General features: G+C 42.3%; 1 protein-coding gene across 2 annotated transcripts in view; it reads right to left on the bottom strand.

Moving 5' to 3' along the window:
• Window positions 1–2,614: 2,614 nt before the first annotated feature.
• The window catches only part of WDR36 (WD repeat domain 36), an 81,068-nt gene continuing 65,029 nt past the window's right edge, over window positions 2,615–18,653 (bottom strand). Inside the window, exons 23-25 of one of the 2 annotated variants that reach the window (XM_045021015.1) lie at window positions 16,930–17,038; window positions 13,880–13,999; window positions 2,615–2,943 (exon numbers count right to left, since the gene is read on the bottom strand). In XM_045021015.1, coding sequence (XP_044876950.1) covers window positions 2,921–2,943; window positions 13,880–13,999; window positions 16,930–17,038 — 252 coding nt within the window. In that variant the 3' untranslated portion in view covers window positions 2,615–2,920. Of the gene's footprint in view, window positions 2,944–13,879; window positions 14,000–15,258; window positions 17,039–18,653 lie in introns of those variants that run through there. The other variant, XM_045021016.1, reaches the window with a different exon arrangement.

Genomic DNA, 18,653 nt, shown 5'->3' with positions numbered 1-18,653 from the left:
CAACAATGCTTTGCACCCATATAGCGCTTTTCATCCAAACACTGAAAAACACTTTAGAAAAGGTGAGTGTTGGTATTCCTGCTGTACTGATGAGGAAACTGAAACCCAGATTACCATGGACAAATCAGTAGAGTTGGGAATAAAATTTATGTCTCCTAGTTTCCAGTCTGCAAACACCACCAGCAAATGTGCAGAAAGCTCTAACAAATAGTAAGTTCACCACCCACGTCCTCCCCTCTCACCATTGAGGAGGTAAATAAGGCCTTCTTACTCATGAAAGTCAGGAAATCTGCAAGACCTGATGGTATATTATTTCCTAAACACCTTGGAGCCCAGGGATAGGAATAGCTGGTCACACAGTTCTCCACTATCCATTCCTTCTGGCCTGTCCCAAGGATCTGGCACAAGGCTTTGGCCATTGCCATTGCCAAGTGTGAGAAGCCGACCAGTAATGCTTCATCATACTGGCCCACATGACTTATATGCACACTGTACAAGCTCGTGGAGAGAATATTATTGGCAAGGATTATGCTATTTATAGAAGCAAATGTTACCGAATGAACAAGCAGGTTTCAGACCAGGCCACAGCTGTACCAACCATATTAGCCTTAACAACAGACACTGAAGCAGGATTCCAGTGAAAAGTCAAGACTGGAGAAGGTTTCTAAGGCTTATCTTCTGTCTATGACATCATATGGAGGAATGGCCTTCTCCTGAAAGACAGTAAAATTACCTCATGCAATGCAACATTAAAATTCTTCTGAGAAATCCTGACCAATTGTAGGTTTAATGTTTTCCTGGGTGGCCAGGTCAACTGGCCACACACACTCAAAGATGGCTTACTGCAAGGATCACTCTTAGCCCTGATCCTGTTTAATATCTGTACCAGCGACCTTCCTCAAATATCATCACAGAAATTTGTCTATGCTGCTGACATTGCTCTGACTACATAGGCATAGGATCTACCGACTATAGAACAAATCCTAGCCAAGGACCTTAGAACCATGGAAGAGTATTTCTTATATTGGCGGCTAAAACCAAACCCCAGTAAGATTGTTGTCTCAGCATTTCATTTAAACAATGAAAAGGCTAGGGCAGAATTGCTTGTGAATTTTTGTGGCTAGCAGACATGATCCTACCCCGAATGATCTTGTTGTGACATTAGACTGAAGCCTCACACACCACAACCCCACACCACCCAAAAATATCCATGATAAAATAAGTGTGTGTAAATCTCATCCAGAAACTGCCAAGAATGACCTGGGGAGCCGATGCAAAAAACTCTATGGACCTCATTACTGGCCCATGTCTTCTACTCTACTGCAGAATACTGCTCATCAATCTGGACACAGCTCCCATACACCACTTGTTGATTTTCAATTTAACAGAGTCATGCAGATCATTGCAGGCACAGTAAATGATCTTCACAGCCATGGCTTCCCATGCTGGCACACATCTATCCACCCCAAATTCATCATGACATGAGAATCCTTTGGGAATTTGGGCAGGGGTCCCCAACCCCCGGGCCGCGGACCGGTACCGGTCTGCGGCCTGTTAGGAACCGGGCCGCGAACCGACCCCTAGCACATCAAGCGGCGTGTCTCCGGCGGGGCTGGGAGCTCCGGGCTGAGCTCAGCTGCCTCCGCTCGGCATGGAGCTCCCAGCCCCGCCCCCTCACCACGCAGCTCTGAGCGGGACGGAGCTCCGGCCCCGCCGGGGACACGCTGCAGCTGTCGGGCGAGGCGCTGAGGCTCCGGGTGAGGAGGGAGCCGGGGGTAAGAGGCTGGGGCCAGGGGGGTTGGCTAAGGGGCAGAGAGTCCTGGGGACAGTCAGGGCACAGAGAGGGGGCGGAGGTTGGGGGAGCGGTCAGGGGGCAGGGAATGGGGGGGGTTGGATTGCGGGTGTTCCGGGGGGGGTCTGTCAGGACTCAGCGGGGGGGGATAGGGGTTGGGGCAGTCAGGGGACAGGGAGCAGGGGTGGGGTCCCAGGGTGGTGGGGGTCTCTGGGATGGTGAGGGGACAAGGAGCAGGATGGGTCGGGGATTCTGAGGGGGGCGGGCAGTCGGGGGGGCAGGAAGTGGGTGGGGGTCAGCAGGGGCGGCTCTACGAATTTGGCCGCCCCAAGCAGTCATGCGTGGGAGGTGCACCGGAACCCCGGGAGCAGCGGACCTCCCGCGGGCATGACTGCGGAGGGTCCGCTGGTCGCTCGGCTGGACCTCCCGCAGCTGCGGAGGGTTCGCTGGTCCCGCGGCTCCAGTGGAGCTTCCGCAGGTGTGCCTGTGGGAGGTCCAGCCGAGCCGCGGGACCAGCGAACCGTCCGCAGTCATGCCTGTGGGAGGTCTACCCGAGCCGCGGGACGAGCGCCCCCTCTGCAGTTGTGCCTGCGGGAGGTCCGCGTGCTTGCCGCGCTGGGGTCTGGAGCCAGCCCTGGGGGTCAGATAGGGGGCAGGTCCACGGAATTTTTTTTTTTTCGACGAAACCGGTCCCTGGTGCCAAAAAGGTTGGGGACCGCTGTTCTAGAGAACAAGGATCTTCCAATATATGAAGACCTAAATAATATACCAAGATTCCAACTCAAATCCAGAAAACCTTTTTGGCTTATAGTATAAAGACCACAAAGACTGAGAGTTCTCCCTTTGAGATCAATTGTGAGGAAGGTGGAAGGATCAAGGACCAAGGACCTTTTCAAGGATCCAACTGAAGAATCCAGTGGCTTTTCACTCTCTTGGAAAATATGGTTCACTTTCCGCAGATGGGCTTACGTCCTGCATAAATGGTGACTGAGACACAATCCTATTTGACTGCAGAAAGGGACTTCAGACTCTGGAGCTCCTTGCCAACCAATGTCCAAATGATCATATCCTGGTGGTATTTCTTCCATCCACTCCATGTCACCTGAAGCAATAAATTGGATCGCCAACCTAGATGTGGACATCTAATATTGCTGTTTTTAAGTTGGGGAAAAAAAAGATAAAGACGGTAACTAGAAAATATTGCTTTCCAGATAAAGTCTGCTGTGGCATGCAATAAAATTCCATAGTCATAACTACCATTTAGTATTAATGTATGATTTATACTCCAAATCCTGGCCTTGGACTCCTTCCCTTTGAAACATTCTGTGAATCCCTGGCTGGTGCAGAGATCCTTAACAAAACTGCTCCCAATGGCGTAACTGAGAGCTGTTCTTAGGCTACTGTGATGGGATCTATCAGGCCTTCTGTGCCCCCTGCTGGAGGTATTAGCACCCTGATAGCCCAGTCTGAGTGTGCTACCAACAAGACAGTCCTCCAGAGGCCTGGAAGGACCAGGAGGCTAGTCAAGAAGGCTTGTCCGCTGCTTCTCAAAGGCGGGGGAAGACTACAGCAGAGAACACTTCTGTGCTAGCCCAGAAACCCAAGGTTGGGTCAGGGCCAGGTCTTCAAGTGCTGCAACTAAGTGCTTGCATTGGAGTTTTTGTTTCTCTTCTTAAAGGGTCAGACAGCCAAGTTTCTGCATTTTTAATTTGTAACTTAACTGTTAAAAGACTGAAACTGAGCTTATGGCACAAGCCATCCTGCTCCAAGCAGGTGGCCTAAAGCTTGCTGACTAAAGTAAGGAATGCTTGAGGTACCATGCTTGGTTCCACAGTGGAACTACAGAGCCGCACGACCTGCCACAGCTACTCTAAGTAACTCTGGAAATTGATTCAGCCCCCAATCATGCTGAGGATTAGAGGAGAGCAGCTCAGCTGGACCCAGAGATCTGGCTCCAGGTGTTGGAGAAAGTGACACATAGAATTAGCTTCACTATCACAAACAAAAACACCTTCCCCTTTAGAAAACATCTCAAATAGTGACCATAGCTAGCAGATTCCAATTTAAGGCCCTTAAAATGACGATTTTTTTCTGAGCTGAGAAACTTAAAAATTTGCATAGTTGTCTACCATTTTCACATGCACATGGAGCAGAGAGCTTGATCCAAAGGTGTTTTTCACTAGTTTTTCTAACGACAGCTTCCAAATACCATTTCTCTAGTTAAAACTTCACAGCATGGATGTACAAAGGGCAGAGATTCACAGGACTCATCTTTAGCAATCATATAGAGAACTGAAATGCAGCATGAATGAAGAAACTGCAAGTCCATTACATGCTGTAGATCAGAGTTAGATCAGGGACTTGAATCTCTGAGAGGTGGAGCTAAAATTGGGGAAGGCAGATGGGGGTCCTTTCATTGACTAAATATTAATATTTATTGATTTTTGACCAAATGTTATTTGCCAATCTAAAATAAATAAATAAAATAAAAAGTAAAATATCTTATTTAGATTAAAAAGAAATAAATAGTAAAGAATTATCAATTGGACTGTCAGTCACATTTTTTAAAAAAGCCTAATATTAATCAGGAACCTTAAATTCTTACCAGTCAAATCATATCTGGTCAGTGTAAAATATGAATATTCGTGTGGTTAAATAACCAACCACCCTTAAAAGAACAAATTATAAAAGTGAAATAGAGCACAAGTAATTTCAGCACCTTTGGGTTTGTGTAGTTTCTGCAATGACAAGAATCCTATCTAATTTATAAATATGCTGCATTAGGTCTATAGTACTTGGATTTTAACAATGATATGCATTGTTTTCATATCTATGTTGGTGAGAACATCATTATTAAAAGATATCAACTCACTAGACATTTTCTAGTTCATTGGTAACGAAATTCAGAGGTAATATGCAGAGCCTTGTAAATCCTCAGATATTCACTTTTTATCTGCGGACGCAGATATCTGCAGACCAGTTTTGCAGATCATGGATCGGATGTGGATACAAATTTTGTGTCTAGACCCCTGCAAATCTGCGGATATGTATCCGTGGATGTGGATATCTGGAGGATCACGGATTGGATGCGGATATAAATTTTGTATCTGTGCAGGTCTCTAGTAATACGATACTAGCTTTAAAACTGAGTGACCGACAAATTACTGATTCTCATAAGGTGTAAAATATCCTATTAAAAACAACACAACATTCATACTGTATTTAAAATAGAAGATATAATAAATATTGTAACCTATCAGCAGTTACAATATTTAACAAAGTAGCAAAACAAAAAGGTCAGACTATGTGCTTCTTGCAAAGCACAACATAGGGGCAGGGAGGGCAAAGGTGACTGTGTTAACTTTGAACATCTGAAGTTACAGGCTGGTCCAGGACCAACAAAGCCTCCTGGTGCTCTCCAATGTACCACAGCTGTGGGCAGTTGCCAGTGGGCTGCTCTGCAGCCCAGCAGAGGCAGAGCACTTGGTCAATCCCCACCCAGGCCTGTGACACAACCACTCCTAGCCTAGCCACTCTCTCAACGTGCTCTCAGCCCCATTCTGATGGGGGAAAATTCCCTTACACAGAAGATTACCCAGTGGTGCACTCTGTCTCTTCTAGACTGTTGGAGCAACGTGAAGTGGCCACTGACTGGGCCAGAATCTTGTCCAAAATATTTGCATTGCTGCTCACTGAAGGGAGCCAAGTGCTGTGAGACACTAACCTATTCCCTTCAATATGGCAAACCAGAGCCTTTGGGGCTTGATCCTGTAAGGTGCTGAACAATTGTCAGTGAGTGGTTTATTAAGCAAATGTGGCCCCCTTTTCTGTTTGCTAATTATCTACAAACAGCAGTTTTTATGAATTAGTTATCTTTTCGCAACTGTTTAATAAATGGATTGTCTGCAAACTAATTGTTGCTTGTTCACAGTTTGCAACTTCTGCTGTGTAACTGGACATATTTTCCACTGCCTAACTGGGTAATTCTCAAACCCACATGTGGTTTCCAAGGGGTTTGTCTAGACTAGAGTTTGGGGTCCTGTTTTAACTCAAGTTAATTGACTGCCAGTTAACTGGAGTTAACTAACATGAATAAACATTTGTTCCAGGACACAAATGTTTGTGGTTTACCCTACACAGAGCACAACTCTGAAAAATCATGGCCCCCCTTGATATACCTCAAGGTGGGCACCCAAAATATGGTGTCACCCCAAAATCACTAGTCACTTCCTAAAGAGTGGCCATTTGTCTATATTTCGGTTGAAGCAGTAACTTTCCATTACAACCCCAATCACATTATGCTTCCCACTAAAATGTCATCAGAACTAGAGTAATCAGCCTGACATTTCATGTGCATTTTCTCAGCTCAAGGTAAAATTTTATAGCAGTGTTGGAGGAAACAAGGGAAAGGAAACTATTTGTGAGATATATTATCTCAGAAGCAGAGATTGCTTTCACTTCTAAGCCATTATATATTTGGCTCATCATAGCACAAAACTGGCCAAACTTAGAAATTGCTCTGTTGATGTGTGGGGGCATTTATGAGGACTGGTACTTTTGATTTATTGTGAGGGATTGGGGTGCTTAATTAGTTATTAATGGCTGATATATACATCCTGTAGTCCACCAAGTTTAGAACCCATATGATGGCTTATCAGGTCCTAAAGAAATGCACAGCAGTCTGATGTGGGATTCCTGATGTCATGCATATGTATCTTGGGATGCCTGCACAGGAGCTGACATGTCAAAACCAGATCATAAACCCATCTTGCCACCCCAGAAATGAACTAAAAAAAAAAAAAAAAAGTCCAGTCCTGTCCATAAGGATACCTTTGCTTCCTCAAACTATATTCTCTCTCTCTCTCTCACACACACACCCCCCCCCATTAAGTTTGCAAAGTCAAGCACTCAAAAGTTAATAAATGCTGGAATTTAGCCCGTTGGTGTATGATGCACTTTTCAATTATATGATCATATACTAGTCAAGAATCTTGGGTTCCAGTCAAGGCTCTAGAGGAGAGTTTGTTCTTGGACTCTGCTGAAATGTTTTGGCTGAAAATTTAAGAATCCTGCCAGAGGCAAACACGCAGCATGGAAAATTTCAGTCCAAATGATTAAAGTCTGACAGATGTAAACAACGGAAAACCATGATGTTATAATGGAAAGTGTCTGACAGCCTTAATAAGACGTGGTAGAATCATAGAATATCAGGGTTGGAAGGGACCTGAGGACATCTAGTCCAATCCCCTGCTCAAAACAGGACCAATTCCCAGACAGAGTTTTGCCCCAGATCCCTAAATGGGCCCCTCAAAGATTGAGCTCAGAATGCTGAGTTTAGCAGGCCAATGCTCAAGTCACTGAGCTATCTGTGTATAACAAACATTCTGAAAAAACCAGGACATTAACAAAAGCACATCTTGTGATGTTTACTCCTCTTCTCTCCCCACAACTATTCATTATCCCTTCTTGTGTGATGGGTAATATAAGGTCAATCCTACATCCAACTGAAGTCAAAGGTAGTTTTGCCATTAACTTCTATAGGGGCAGAATCAAGTCCTTGGATTGTAAATTTTCCAGGGCAGGGACCTTTTCTTGTTATTTATGCATAATTCTGTGAGCTGCTGAAAGCCTCTTAGAAGTGCTGAGACTGTCCTCAATTCCTATTGCAGCACAGTAAGGGGCCCTTTTTGCCTGTAGTAGAAATAATAGAACACAATCTGACTTGAGTCAAAACAGGCCCTAAATGTTTGACTGGTCATGCAACTAAGACTGTGAATAATGCCAACATGGTACTATTTATGTTTTCCCTGAATAAATACAGTAATACTGCTTGTGCGGGTGAAGGGAGAAGGCTTTTCTGAAGATGGCTTAGTACGTCAGATGGACAGCAGGAAAAGATTTGGGGAATTATTAGAAACTCATGGATAAAATGACTGGATGGCTTTCATTACAGAAGTACTAGCATTCCAATTCTGGAATCAGACTAATTTGGAAGCAGAAAGAAAGGGTAAGTAGGTGCCCAGTTAAACAATTCTGAAAACATCCACACAACCTGATCTTAACCGGTCATGAAGGTAGTGTTAGCTAGTCGTTAGAGCAAGGAGCTTAGAGTTAGGATTCCATAGTTCTATTCCTGACTGCCCCCCGAATTACTGAAATTCACACAACAAGTCATTTAGCCCTTGTTTCCCTGTGTGTAATCTAATAACGCTTTAGCCTACCTGTGTGAGGCTAAAATTTAGTCAGTTTGTAAAGTGCTTTGAAATCTTTGGGTGAAAGGTACTATATACAGTAAGTGGAAATTACTACTAATACTAATGAGTGGGCACTGCTAAGATTTAGAATTAGCTCATCACAACTTGGTCACTAACTGAACAATAGGAAGAGTGTGCATCTGTTTCTTGGGTCAGTCCCGAAGCAGGCAGATTGGAGGTAGACAGTCCCTCAGCATAATTGTTACAGTTTGAATTCTGGAGTCACCATCATAGTTTGTCACTCAAAAAACCACAGCCAAGACCTGGTGTTGTCACTTGACCCAAATATTTCCTCGCGACGGCTCTCCACATTCACATTTGAGATCAGTTTTGAACTTCCACTTGGTCACATTGTCACCTGTCTTTGCTACCTCCCCTCTCGATCAATTTAGAATACACCAGTGTATTCATTCGAGGTCAGTATCTGGGGGGGGAGTTGTTCTGAAGGAACCAAGCTCCCCAAGACCAGCAGCATTTCCTGTGAATTTTATCCCTCTGTAGCCTTTTATAGTAGTATTTTGGAGTAAGATTTTCAGAGGCAAAGCTCTTTCTGAACTTCAGACTCATAGGTGGTGTCTGAAATAGCTTGTTAGTTGAGCTGAGTAAGGATATTGGGCAGTAACTCTTTTCAGAGTTAAAGGTCTTTATTGTGGTCTGTGTAGTGCAACTACTTTGGCCAGTCTCCACAGCCTGGGTATCTGCATTGTCTCTGTGCAAGAGTCAGTCGTCAAACAGCCATTTCTGCACGCTCATCAAGTGTAGTAATAGTTCATCAGCTATACCATTGAGTCCAGCTGTCTTTCCATATTACAGGGTTTTCATGGCTACTGTCAGCTCCTCAATGTTGAGCTGCTCATTGAGGGACTGATGTCTCTGAGGAGTGAGCAAAGTTCCTTCTTGACTTGTTTCATTCTATGCTTTGTGGGCTGTTTTGCCATTTAGGATAAAAAGGCATGCAACTAGGTTGGGAGAAACTGCAATGATGTGCTTTGCTTGTTGTTCTTCAGGGTTCAGCTTGCAAATGGCGGTCCACACTTTTTTGCCCTTCTGGCATAGATTTGTTGTTTCAATCAGCTCCCTCCCATGGCAGCACCACTCCTATTCCCTCTCTCTCTAGCGTTTCCTCAAGCCTAGTGATTTCTTCACTGAAGGGATCCAGGTCAAACATTTCTGATTGTTATCTCTTATATTGTTGGCTTGTCTCTTCTGAAAGCCCAAGTACATGAAGGTATGTCTACATTGCAATTAGACATCTGTGGCTAGCTCATGCCAGCTGATGTGGGCTCACATTGCTGTTTAATGGAGGTATAGACTTCCAGGCTCAGGCTGCAGCCTGAGCTCTGGGATCGTCCCACCTCACAGGTCTTAGAGCCCAGGCTCCAGCCTGAGCCTGAATGTCTACACCTGCAACTAAAACAGCCCTTTAGCCTAAGTTCTGCAAGCCTGAGTCAGCTGGCACAGGCCAGCCGCAGGTTTTTAATTGCAGTGTAGACATGCCCATAGTGTCCGATATCCCCTAGGGCAGTGGTTCTCAACCAGGGATCCGGGGCCCATGAGCAGGTTTCAGAGGGTCCACCAAAATAAACCAGCAAGCAGGGTCAGCGTTAGACTCACTGGGGCCCAGGGCAGAAAGCCGAATCCCGAGCCGCGCTCCTCGGGCTGAAACTGAAGCCCTTCCTCCTCGGGCTGAAGCCAAGGCCCGAGCGACTTAGCTTTGCAGGGGCCCTCTGTGGCATGAGGCCCTAGGTAACTGCTCCGCTTGATACCCTGGCTTTTAATCTACTGAAAAACAGTTGTTGTGGCACAGGTGGGCCGTGGAATTTTTATAGCGTGTTGCGGAAAGGCCACAGAAAGAAAAAGGTTGAGAACCCCTGCTCTAAGGATGTGCTTTTGGGCAGTCTTTCATACCAGGGAGATAAATTCTCCACAGTGCTTGTGTGTTGGAGTAATATTACCTTTAGATTAGATTAATCCATGTGTAAGACTAGGAAGGCCTTTCTGAAATTGAATCTTGGCAGACACAGTGCTTTCCTGAGTGGTACTGCAGCCTCTTTTGTCACTTGCACTATGCTGCGATTACTATCATGACCTCCCTTTTGGAGTTGCCTGCATTATCAGGGTCACAACAGCTAGGTTGGGATTATACCTCTTATTCCATGGTGAGTTTTGGAAGATGCATTCATCCTTGAAGTCATAAAACAAGGTCAAGTTGTTTGTTGTGGCCCACTTCTCTGCTTCTTCCCCCTTGTTGTCATTGTTGGGTTATCCCCAAATGGTGTTGTGACTGAAGTTGCCTATACTAAGACATAGATTTCTGGCAGAGGAAAGTTGGCATGGAAACTGGTCACCTCGTGTTTTGCAAACAGAATTTTATTTTATAGCGTGTCAATTTTATTGAGTTCAACCATGGTAAGAGACTGCATTTCTAGGGTAATTAAAGGGCTAATAGAAAAAATAAGATTTTTCTTTACTCCCCAATATTACTCATGGCAAACACTTTCTCTTTTGTTTAAAGGAAGAAACATACCTAAACAATGTAAGAATAAAGTTTTGCTTAAAAGGAGGAACATAGATTAGAAAGTGCTGAGATGACCAGATGTGACTATAATGTTTTATTCATCCTTTGTGATTACTGGCAATGATAAATGGAAGCAGAGATGGGAATACAGTGAAAGAAATGTGATTATAGAGAGAGTAATGGAAGGAATAATTGGAACTTCATTAATTAATACTAACAAACCTTATGCTCTTTTGATGTTGGGAAGATCATAATTATAACTCGGGGGAAGATCTGAAGATAAGTATTTGTTTTTCCAAAAGGGTTTTAAGATCTAAGTAATGGGATTCACAGTGATGAGGAAAGGAGAGAAATTCGATAGTTCTAGCAAGCAACTGTCAGAACATAAAAGGTTTATAATTTACCGTATTGAGAATATCTTTTCAGTTACAGATTTATGGAACACTATCTGTGATCACCGTCTCTTTATTTTGATAAATAGATTAGAAAAAGGTCTATGAAAGAATATGATTACCCCTCCCTTCACTTTTCATTCATTCTGATTTTTGTAAAACCTATCATTGCATGCAATAATCATACAGGGTTATTTTAATAGAATCATAGGACTGGAAAGGACCTTGAGAGGTCATCTAGTCCAATCCCCTGCACTCATGGCAGGACTAAATATTATCTAGAACAGGGGTCGGCAACCTTTCAGAAGCAGTGTGCCGAGTCTTCATTTATTCACTCTAATTTAAGCTTTTGCGTGCCAGCAATACATTTTAACGTTTTAGAAGGTCTCTTTCTATAAGTCTATAATATATAACTAAACTATTGTATATAACGTTAATAAGGTTTTTAAAATGTTTAAGAAGCTTCATTTAAAATTAAATTAAAATGCAGAGCCCCCAGGACCGGCGGCCAGGACTCAGGCAACGTGAGTGCCACTGAAAATCAGCTCGCGTGCCGCCTTCAGCACATGTGCCATAGGTTGCCTACCCCTGATCTAGAAGATCAATAAAGATGGTAATGTTGCTAAGAATACTATCAGTCTCCCCTTCTCTTTAATCCAATTGGGGTTGATTAACTCACTTTTCCCCCCATTGCACGCAAGTGAAACAGCTGTTCTTAACTAATAATTCAGAATTAAATTCAGAAAGATTCTAGGGGCTTTATACAGAGTCTTGTCTTCATCAGATTACCGAGTTGCTTTTGTTTAAAATGATAGGGAGTTTCCAAATCTCTTTAAAGTAGCATATTAATATATTAAGCAAAGCAGTAGAGAATTCACACACATTGTAAGAAAAACACATTCTTCTAATCCCTATCAGTAGGGTATCTTGGAGTACAGAAGAGATCTTCTCTCTTCAGTGGTTAGAGATCCTGTTCAGATCTTTCTTAGCAGCAGAATTTTATTTTAATTTACTGTTCATACAGACTGTCAGTTATGAAAAGCAAAGTAATTCAAAACTGTAGTAATTATGAAGTGTTCCCCAATACAATTAGAGGTTAACTCAATCCTTCTTGAATTCCTATGCCACAGAGGTCTCCATGTTGAGGACACATCTGACCCCTCTGATGCACTTTTCTTCACCCTCATTTCTTTGTTTGACCTACAGCCCTGATATAACTCCCATTCACTAAAAGAGCTGTTCACTTGACTTGGTCTTTGCCAAGTATTGCTCTTCCTCTGATTCCATGTTGCTGAGATCCCCCTCTTCTACCACCACCTGGTGACTTTCAACATAGTTCACTAGCCACCCCACTCCCCCGACATGCCGTGTCATTCAGTCCATCAATGCTAATGACTTTTCAACTGCACTGAGCCCTGTCCTTCCCCTTCTTCCATTAGTATGTTGTGATTCTCTCCATGTTCATTCTCCTCCATCCTTGACTCCTTTACCCCCTCTCCCCCATCACAAGGTTTGCCTGCCAAACCCATGTTCTGGCTTACACCCAACATTCACTTCTCCACCCTGCTCTTGCACTGTGGAGCATCTCTGATGCAAGTCCTGTGATCGGGATGATTTCCTCCACTACAATTTGTTCGCTTTTCCTTCAATTCTGCTATCTTCTAAGCTAAACAATAACACTTCTCTAACTTAATTGAATCCCGTGTCCTCAGTCCCAGCACTTTTGTCTCACCACTCAAACACGCCCCTCCTTCTGTCTCCACTTCTCTCTGAGCCTAGGATCTTGCTGATTTCTTCCAAGAGAAAAATTGAGAAAATGTGACATGATCTTCCCTCTCCCCTTAGCCTGCCTTCCCATTTCCCTTCCCCTCCTACAATGCTTATCTCCTTCTGTCACAGATAAAGGTTTCTCAGTTGCTTTCCTCCTTTAACCCCTCCATTTGCCCCATGACTCCATCCCATCTCCTGTTCACCCTCATGCCTCCTTACTCTTCCCCTTAACCTCTCCCCTCACAATACAAGCATTGTCTAGTCTCTTCTGTCTTAAAACAACCTTTGACCTCACTTGCCACTCCACCTATCGCCCCTTCTCCCTTTCATCTTTAAGCTCATTGAACATGCTGTTTACAATCACTGCCTGCAGTTCCTCTCCAATTCCATCCTGGATCCTTTGCAATATGGCTTCTGCCTCTCACGCTCCACTGAAACTACTTTTGCCAAAGCTTCTAATGACCTCTTCCTAGCTAAAGCTCAGAACCAGTACTCCATCCTCATCCTCCTTGACCTGTCAGCCACTTTGGACTATGCTGTTTTCTTGAAATCTTGTTCTCTCTTGGCTTTCATGAATCTGTGCTCTTCTGATTTTCCTCCTGCCTCCCTATTCATTATTTCAGCATGTCCTTTGGAGGATCCTCCTCATCACCCTCTCCAACTTTCTGTGGGAGTTCCATAAGGCTCCATCTTTGTTCCTTTCTCTTTCCCTCTACACCTTAGTCTCATTCACAAACACAAAATCAATTACACAAACTCACAGATCTATCTCTACCGCAAATTTGTCTCCTGCTGTCCACACAAAAAATTCAGTTTGTCTCCGACATCCCTTTGCAGATATTTAGCCACCAGCTAAAACACAACATGGCTAAAACAGAGCTCTTAGGCCTTTCCCACAAGCTCTTTGCCGCCACCTTTCTCTGTCCACCATCCTGCCTTATTAAGGCCTATTACCTGGGCATCATTTTTTACATGGACTTTTCTCTCGATATGAAATTAATATGGCACACAAATAGATTTAAAGCTTTCTGACAGGCCTCAGAATATACTTGTAAAGGGGAAGTCATCATTTAGCAAGTGTGTTTCTGTGATACTTAACATTTTTCATCAATAACCTGGAAGGAAACAAAATCATTACTGATAGTTTACTCACCAATTTCTGTGTCATCTGCAATCAGCTGAACATGGTGTCCCAAGGTGATGCTGTGGTCAAAAGGGTTAATGCGATCTGAGGAATAAGGCACTTCTAGGGTTGTTGTAGGATGGAAGGTCTCTTTCCAAAAAGACAGATAGACAAACGGAAGATCAGCAGTTCAGAGTTGAAATGCTAATCAGAAAGGGGAAGGAGACTGAATGAGGAGCAATTGGGCCAAACATACTTTTCTTTATTGCTATTTAAGGATTAATTGTTTCAGTCAGAAATGGATTGCACATACTAATGTTTCTATACCAAGCCCACAAATGTGTCCACAATTAAGTCTCCTCATGATGAGTAACAAGAAAGGCCTTTGGTTTCTAGTTTACATTTCTAGCTAACTTTGAAGTATTGAAATTTTTGCTAGATCATCATAAATTAAGTTCCCTCTACTGTTAGTTATTTGACATATAACCTTACACTGCTGCAACATTACTAGACTTAGATAGGAGTTGAGTGACTTAACTGAATTGTGTTAAGTATGCAAAAACCTAACTATGGAGTTCAACTGTAATTCTACTTAATCTTTTTTGAAGTACAGTTTAAATTCCTGCTGTATAATCCTATTTATCTCTAGATATATTCTACCATCTATTTTTAGACATTTCTAAGTAACCAAGCACATATTTTAAGATGAAAAACAACTAAAAACTGGGGCTAATCATGCCACTTGCTGAACTCCTATTTGCCAACAACATTAAAGCAAGCTGAGGACGTTCATTGTATTTCAGGAGGTACTCCACACCTTGCAGGATTACTTACACCAAGACCCCATGTCTATATCAGAATATATTGCCAGATTTCAATTATAAATATGAAATTTAAAAGAATACTTGAAAAACAAACAAACAAACAAAAAAAACAACAGTTCCTCTTTCAGGCAAGATTTTATGTTTCTCTAACATTTGGGCAGAACAAAATGCAGTGCATGGAATTCAGCTCCCGTGCTGCTTTTCACATTCAGAGTTCATTACCTGTCACACAGGAAATACAGTAAAAGTTGGCAATTACTGTTACACGTGTACATTTTTAAGTGAAATTCACCCAGATACTAGTGCAGAGGTCAGACGATTCTTTTTTTAAAATCCCAAATAAGAGCAGCCATATTCCTTCAAATATCTCCTGACAGCCAATTTATTTTGTAGCGGTCATACCTTCTGAAGTATGAACACTACACCCTCTCCTGGCTGAAGGAAGGGATGCTTTGACATTTGGCAGCATTTTAGGTCACTGCCTCCAGTATAATAAGAACAGAGGAGAAATATATCAGTTGCATTTTGTAAAATAGTCACATTTGTTTTTCAACCCATTTTTGCAAGCTTGCTATAGCTACACACACACCTTCCCCCGCCCACATACACACACACACCCTGAAAATTTAATGCAGAGCTTGCATCAGATAGTATAGCGCACTTTGATAAATACGCATGAGTTGCTCTAGAACAGATTACTTAAAAAGAAAACAACGAAACTGAGCTCTGTGATATAGTTGAATGAAAAGTTATGCATTTATGGCAATTAACCAGTTTACTTCTGTTTCATTCTTATGGTGTCATACAGTATATACACAAGATTAGAATTTTGGCACAGAAATTTTGCGTAAATTTCACAGCAGAGAGGTGAGGAAAAAATTCATGGTAAGGTCAGGGGGACTGAAAGGTGAGGCCTGGTATTGGGGACTGAAGGGGTGTTGGAGAGTGAGCTCACACTCACCCGAAAGCAGTGGCTCCTGTCCTGCACGGCTGGTCCCAGCTCCGGGCATTGCGACCTGGTGCATGGGATTGCAATGCCACTCAGGTTTGGCTCATGTGTCCCTTCACAGATGGAGGGATGGATGGGCCAAATCTGAGTGGTGCTGCACCCTCACGCGCAGGACGCAACACCACTGTGTTTCATGGACTTTATTCAAATTCACAATTTCTGTGACCTCCATGACAAAATCATAGCCCTAGGTGGGCACCAGCCCCTTCTAATCAGAATTTTTTCTAAACTACATATACACACCAGCTACTCAGTGAGACAATGTTTCAATCTGTAGTGCATGAAACAGAATGAACTAACTAACTTGTCCAACAGCAAAGCGTTTTGGGGCTTCTAGAAATATTCAGAACCAGCAGCAGTTGAAAAAGACCCTTATAAAATTCAAGATTCTCTTGGAAAGCAAAACCAAGATATTTTTTGTTACTGAGAGTAATATTCATTTGCACAGTTAACATTCAGTGCTGCTAACAATGAACATCAATCTGAATGCTTTTATCCCTCATTATCACTAATGGAGTCTCACAAAATTTCAAGATAATAAACTTGATACATGCAAATGATCAATTTTTTTACATTCTGTGTTTGATATTACAGCTGGCAATCTTTGCGTGAGTAAAAAGGATTTGAATAAAAAGAACACAATTTACAAGAGAGTGTGAAAACAAACTAGTTCCTTCAAACTGGATTTAGCAAGCACTTAGTCATGACAATGACAATTTGGCTTCAAGGAGCTGTGCAGTTTCTGTATCACTATTTTACCTCACAGTTAAACATTTGTTAACAAAGCAATGGCTTTTTTAAAGCTCCAGCATAAGTCTAACACACACAAAGTATTTTCTATAAAGAGACTGGCAGGTTTATTGCTTTCACTCTCATATTTTGTTACCCCATTATATATTTTTGGTCACGATAATATAGCTTTGCTACGCTATATTTGTCCTTAATGTTTATTCATCTTTAAAAAGAATTTACATTGCCTCCAGTAGTCATTTAATGGGGCGCTTTACATTTTAAAATTTTGTACGTTTATGACAATGAATTTAAATGAGCTAAATAAAAGTTAAATATTTAATTCTGTATTATTTAACAAAGACATACAAAAGCTGTATTGTTGGAATTAGAAACTTATCTGCAATGTTAAAAGTACCATCAATCTGAGAGGATTTTTATCCAACATTAGCATTCTTAAATAGGAACAAAGGCACATTATAACAAAGCACTTTTCATATAATTTAACACACACAGACTTTGATTGAAGAGAGTCTGTAAATGGATCCAGGTTTCCTCTAGTTGGGTTGACACTTTGGCTATTTCTTCCAGCAAGACTGGCTCTGAAGAAAGGATTTTAAGGTGCAACTGAAATGAAGACAAGTAGTCAATTATTTAAATTCAAATTATCACACCTTTTTGGGGGGCAGGAGTGGGAATCAACTTTTCTATTCACCCCACATCTTCCTTTGAGTGATGCCCCAAGTAAAGCAAGTAATGTTATTTTCTTTTAATAAAGACAGCATTAAATTGAATTTATTTTGTCAGACCCCTTTTACCATCAGTTATTCTACTACTATATATGTATTAACTAGGAGAAGGCAGCAAATTTTCTCAAACACAATGCCAAACCAGATATATGAATGAAAAGATATGCTCATTGCACACTCCCATCTTTTCCCCAGGGAGTAGTTCTGCTCTTCCTCAAAATCCTGCTTCACAGCCAGTCTCCCTCTGGCACAGACAGGCTGGATGCAGCACTTTGAAGCCAACCAGCATTTGCTTATTCAAATGACCCTTTACTGACTAATGCAAGAAGAATGATGCCAGGCACGCTCTTCTTATCTAGGGGTGGAGCATAGTGACTTCACACAGTTAGCACGTGTTGACCTGGAGCAAGGGACAGAGCTCAGAAACAAACTTTGATCCCATGCAGGGAAGCATACTGCACCACTACTATACTGTAGCCCATGCAGTAGTCATACAGTAAGTAAATAATAAAGGAGTAAGGAATGGATAGCAGAAACACAAGAGACTGATCGGCCTAGCCCTATAAGGGTAGTTTAAGCAGTTAGCAGAAGTATAAGGCCTTATAGCCTGAGGAGGAAGAGTTGCTCAATAAGTTAACATACATAAGTAAATCAACAGTGACCTTATATCACAAGATATATGTTTTGTAATAATCACAAATGTTGCAAATGACTGAAGATGCTGGTTTACACCAGCTGGGGATATTTTTATTTAGGGACATCAACAGATATATGCTATTCTTGTGGTCAGATATGTCAATTCGTTTACCCTGGTAATAAACTTGAGGTAAGAGAATTAATTAGCTATGGGAGAATGGCACCACAGTATTAGTAGGGCAAGAAATTACAAATGAGGAAGAGGGGCTGAAATCCCTACTGAATATGCATTAGGGATAGTGGTGTCAGTATAACAACATTAGAAAAGCTGTATCCCAGCCTATATGCCTGGGGTGATATGCCAGGATGATACCACTAGTGAGTTGTCGTCATCTTCCTGCTCACCATGATCACCAACACTTCAGATTGTTTTGCAAGAGATGGTATAAGTATATGGATGCTTAGCTCATTCTGTGTTGTCTTTGCCATGCTGGCTTACAATGTTTGTGACTTTGCTAACTATTATAAATACAGTGTGATTTCCTAAGTCTGAGTGTTGCAACTGTACACACTGGGGCTCCCAACTGAACAGTAATTCTGCTAATACGGGGCCTGATCTTGGGACAAGAACCTACCAAATTTCAGAGTGCTAACTGGGGAAACTAAATCAGTAATCTAATCAATATACAATCAACACACCAAGCAACAGTACCACTGGCCCGCTGTTCACTTTTCTTTATACAGTTAAATTTATCAGTCACACTGAGCTTGGAATTTCTATTCTGCCTAAATTCTACAATATATTAGTCTTTCTGTGATACCTGAACACTATCTCCCCTCCAGACTCTAAATAAAAG

The sequence above is a fragment of the Mauremys mutica genome, chromosome 6 (genome assembly GCF_020497125.1).
Source record: "Mauremys mutica isolate MM-2020 ecotype Southern chromosome 6, ASM2049712v1, whole genome shotgun sequence".
NCBI classification, from domain to species: domain Eukaryota; kingdom Metazoa; phylum Chordata; order Testudines; family Geoemydidae; genus Mauremys; species Mauremys mutica.
This window is presented reverse-complemented; position numbering and strand designations above follow the sequence as displayed.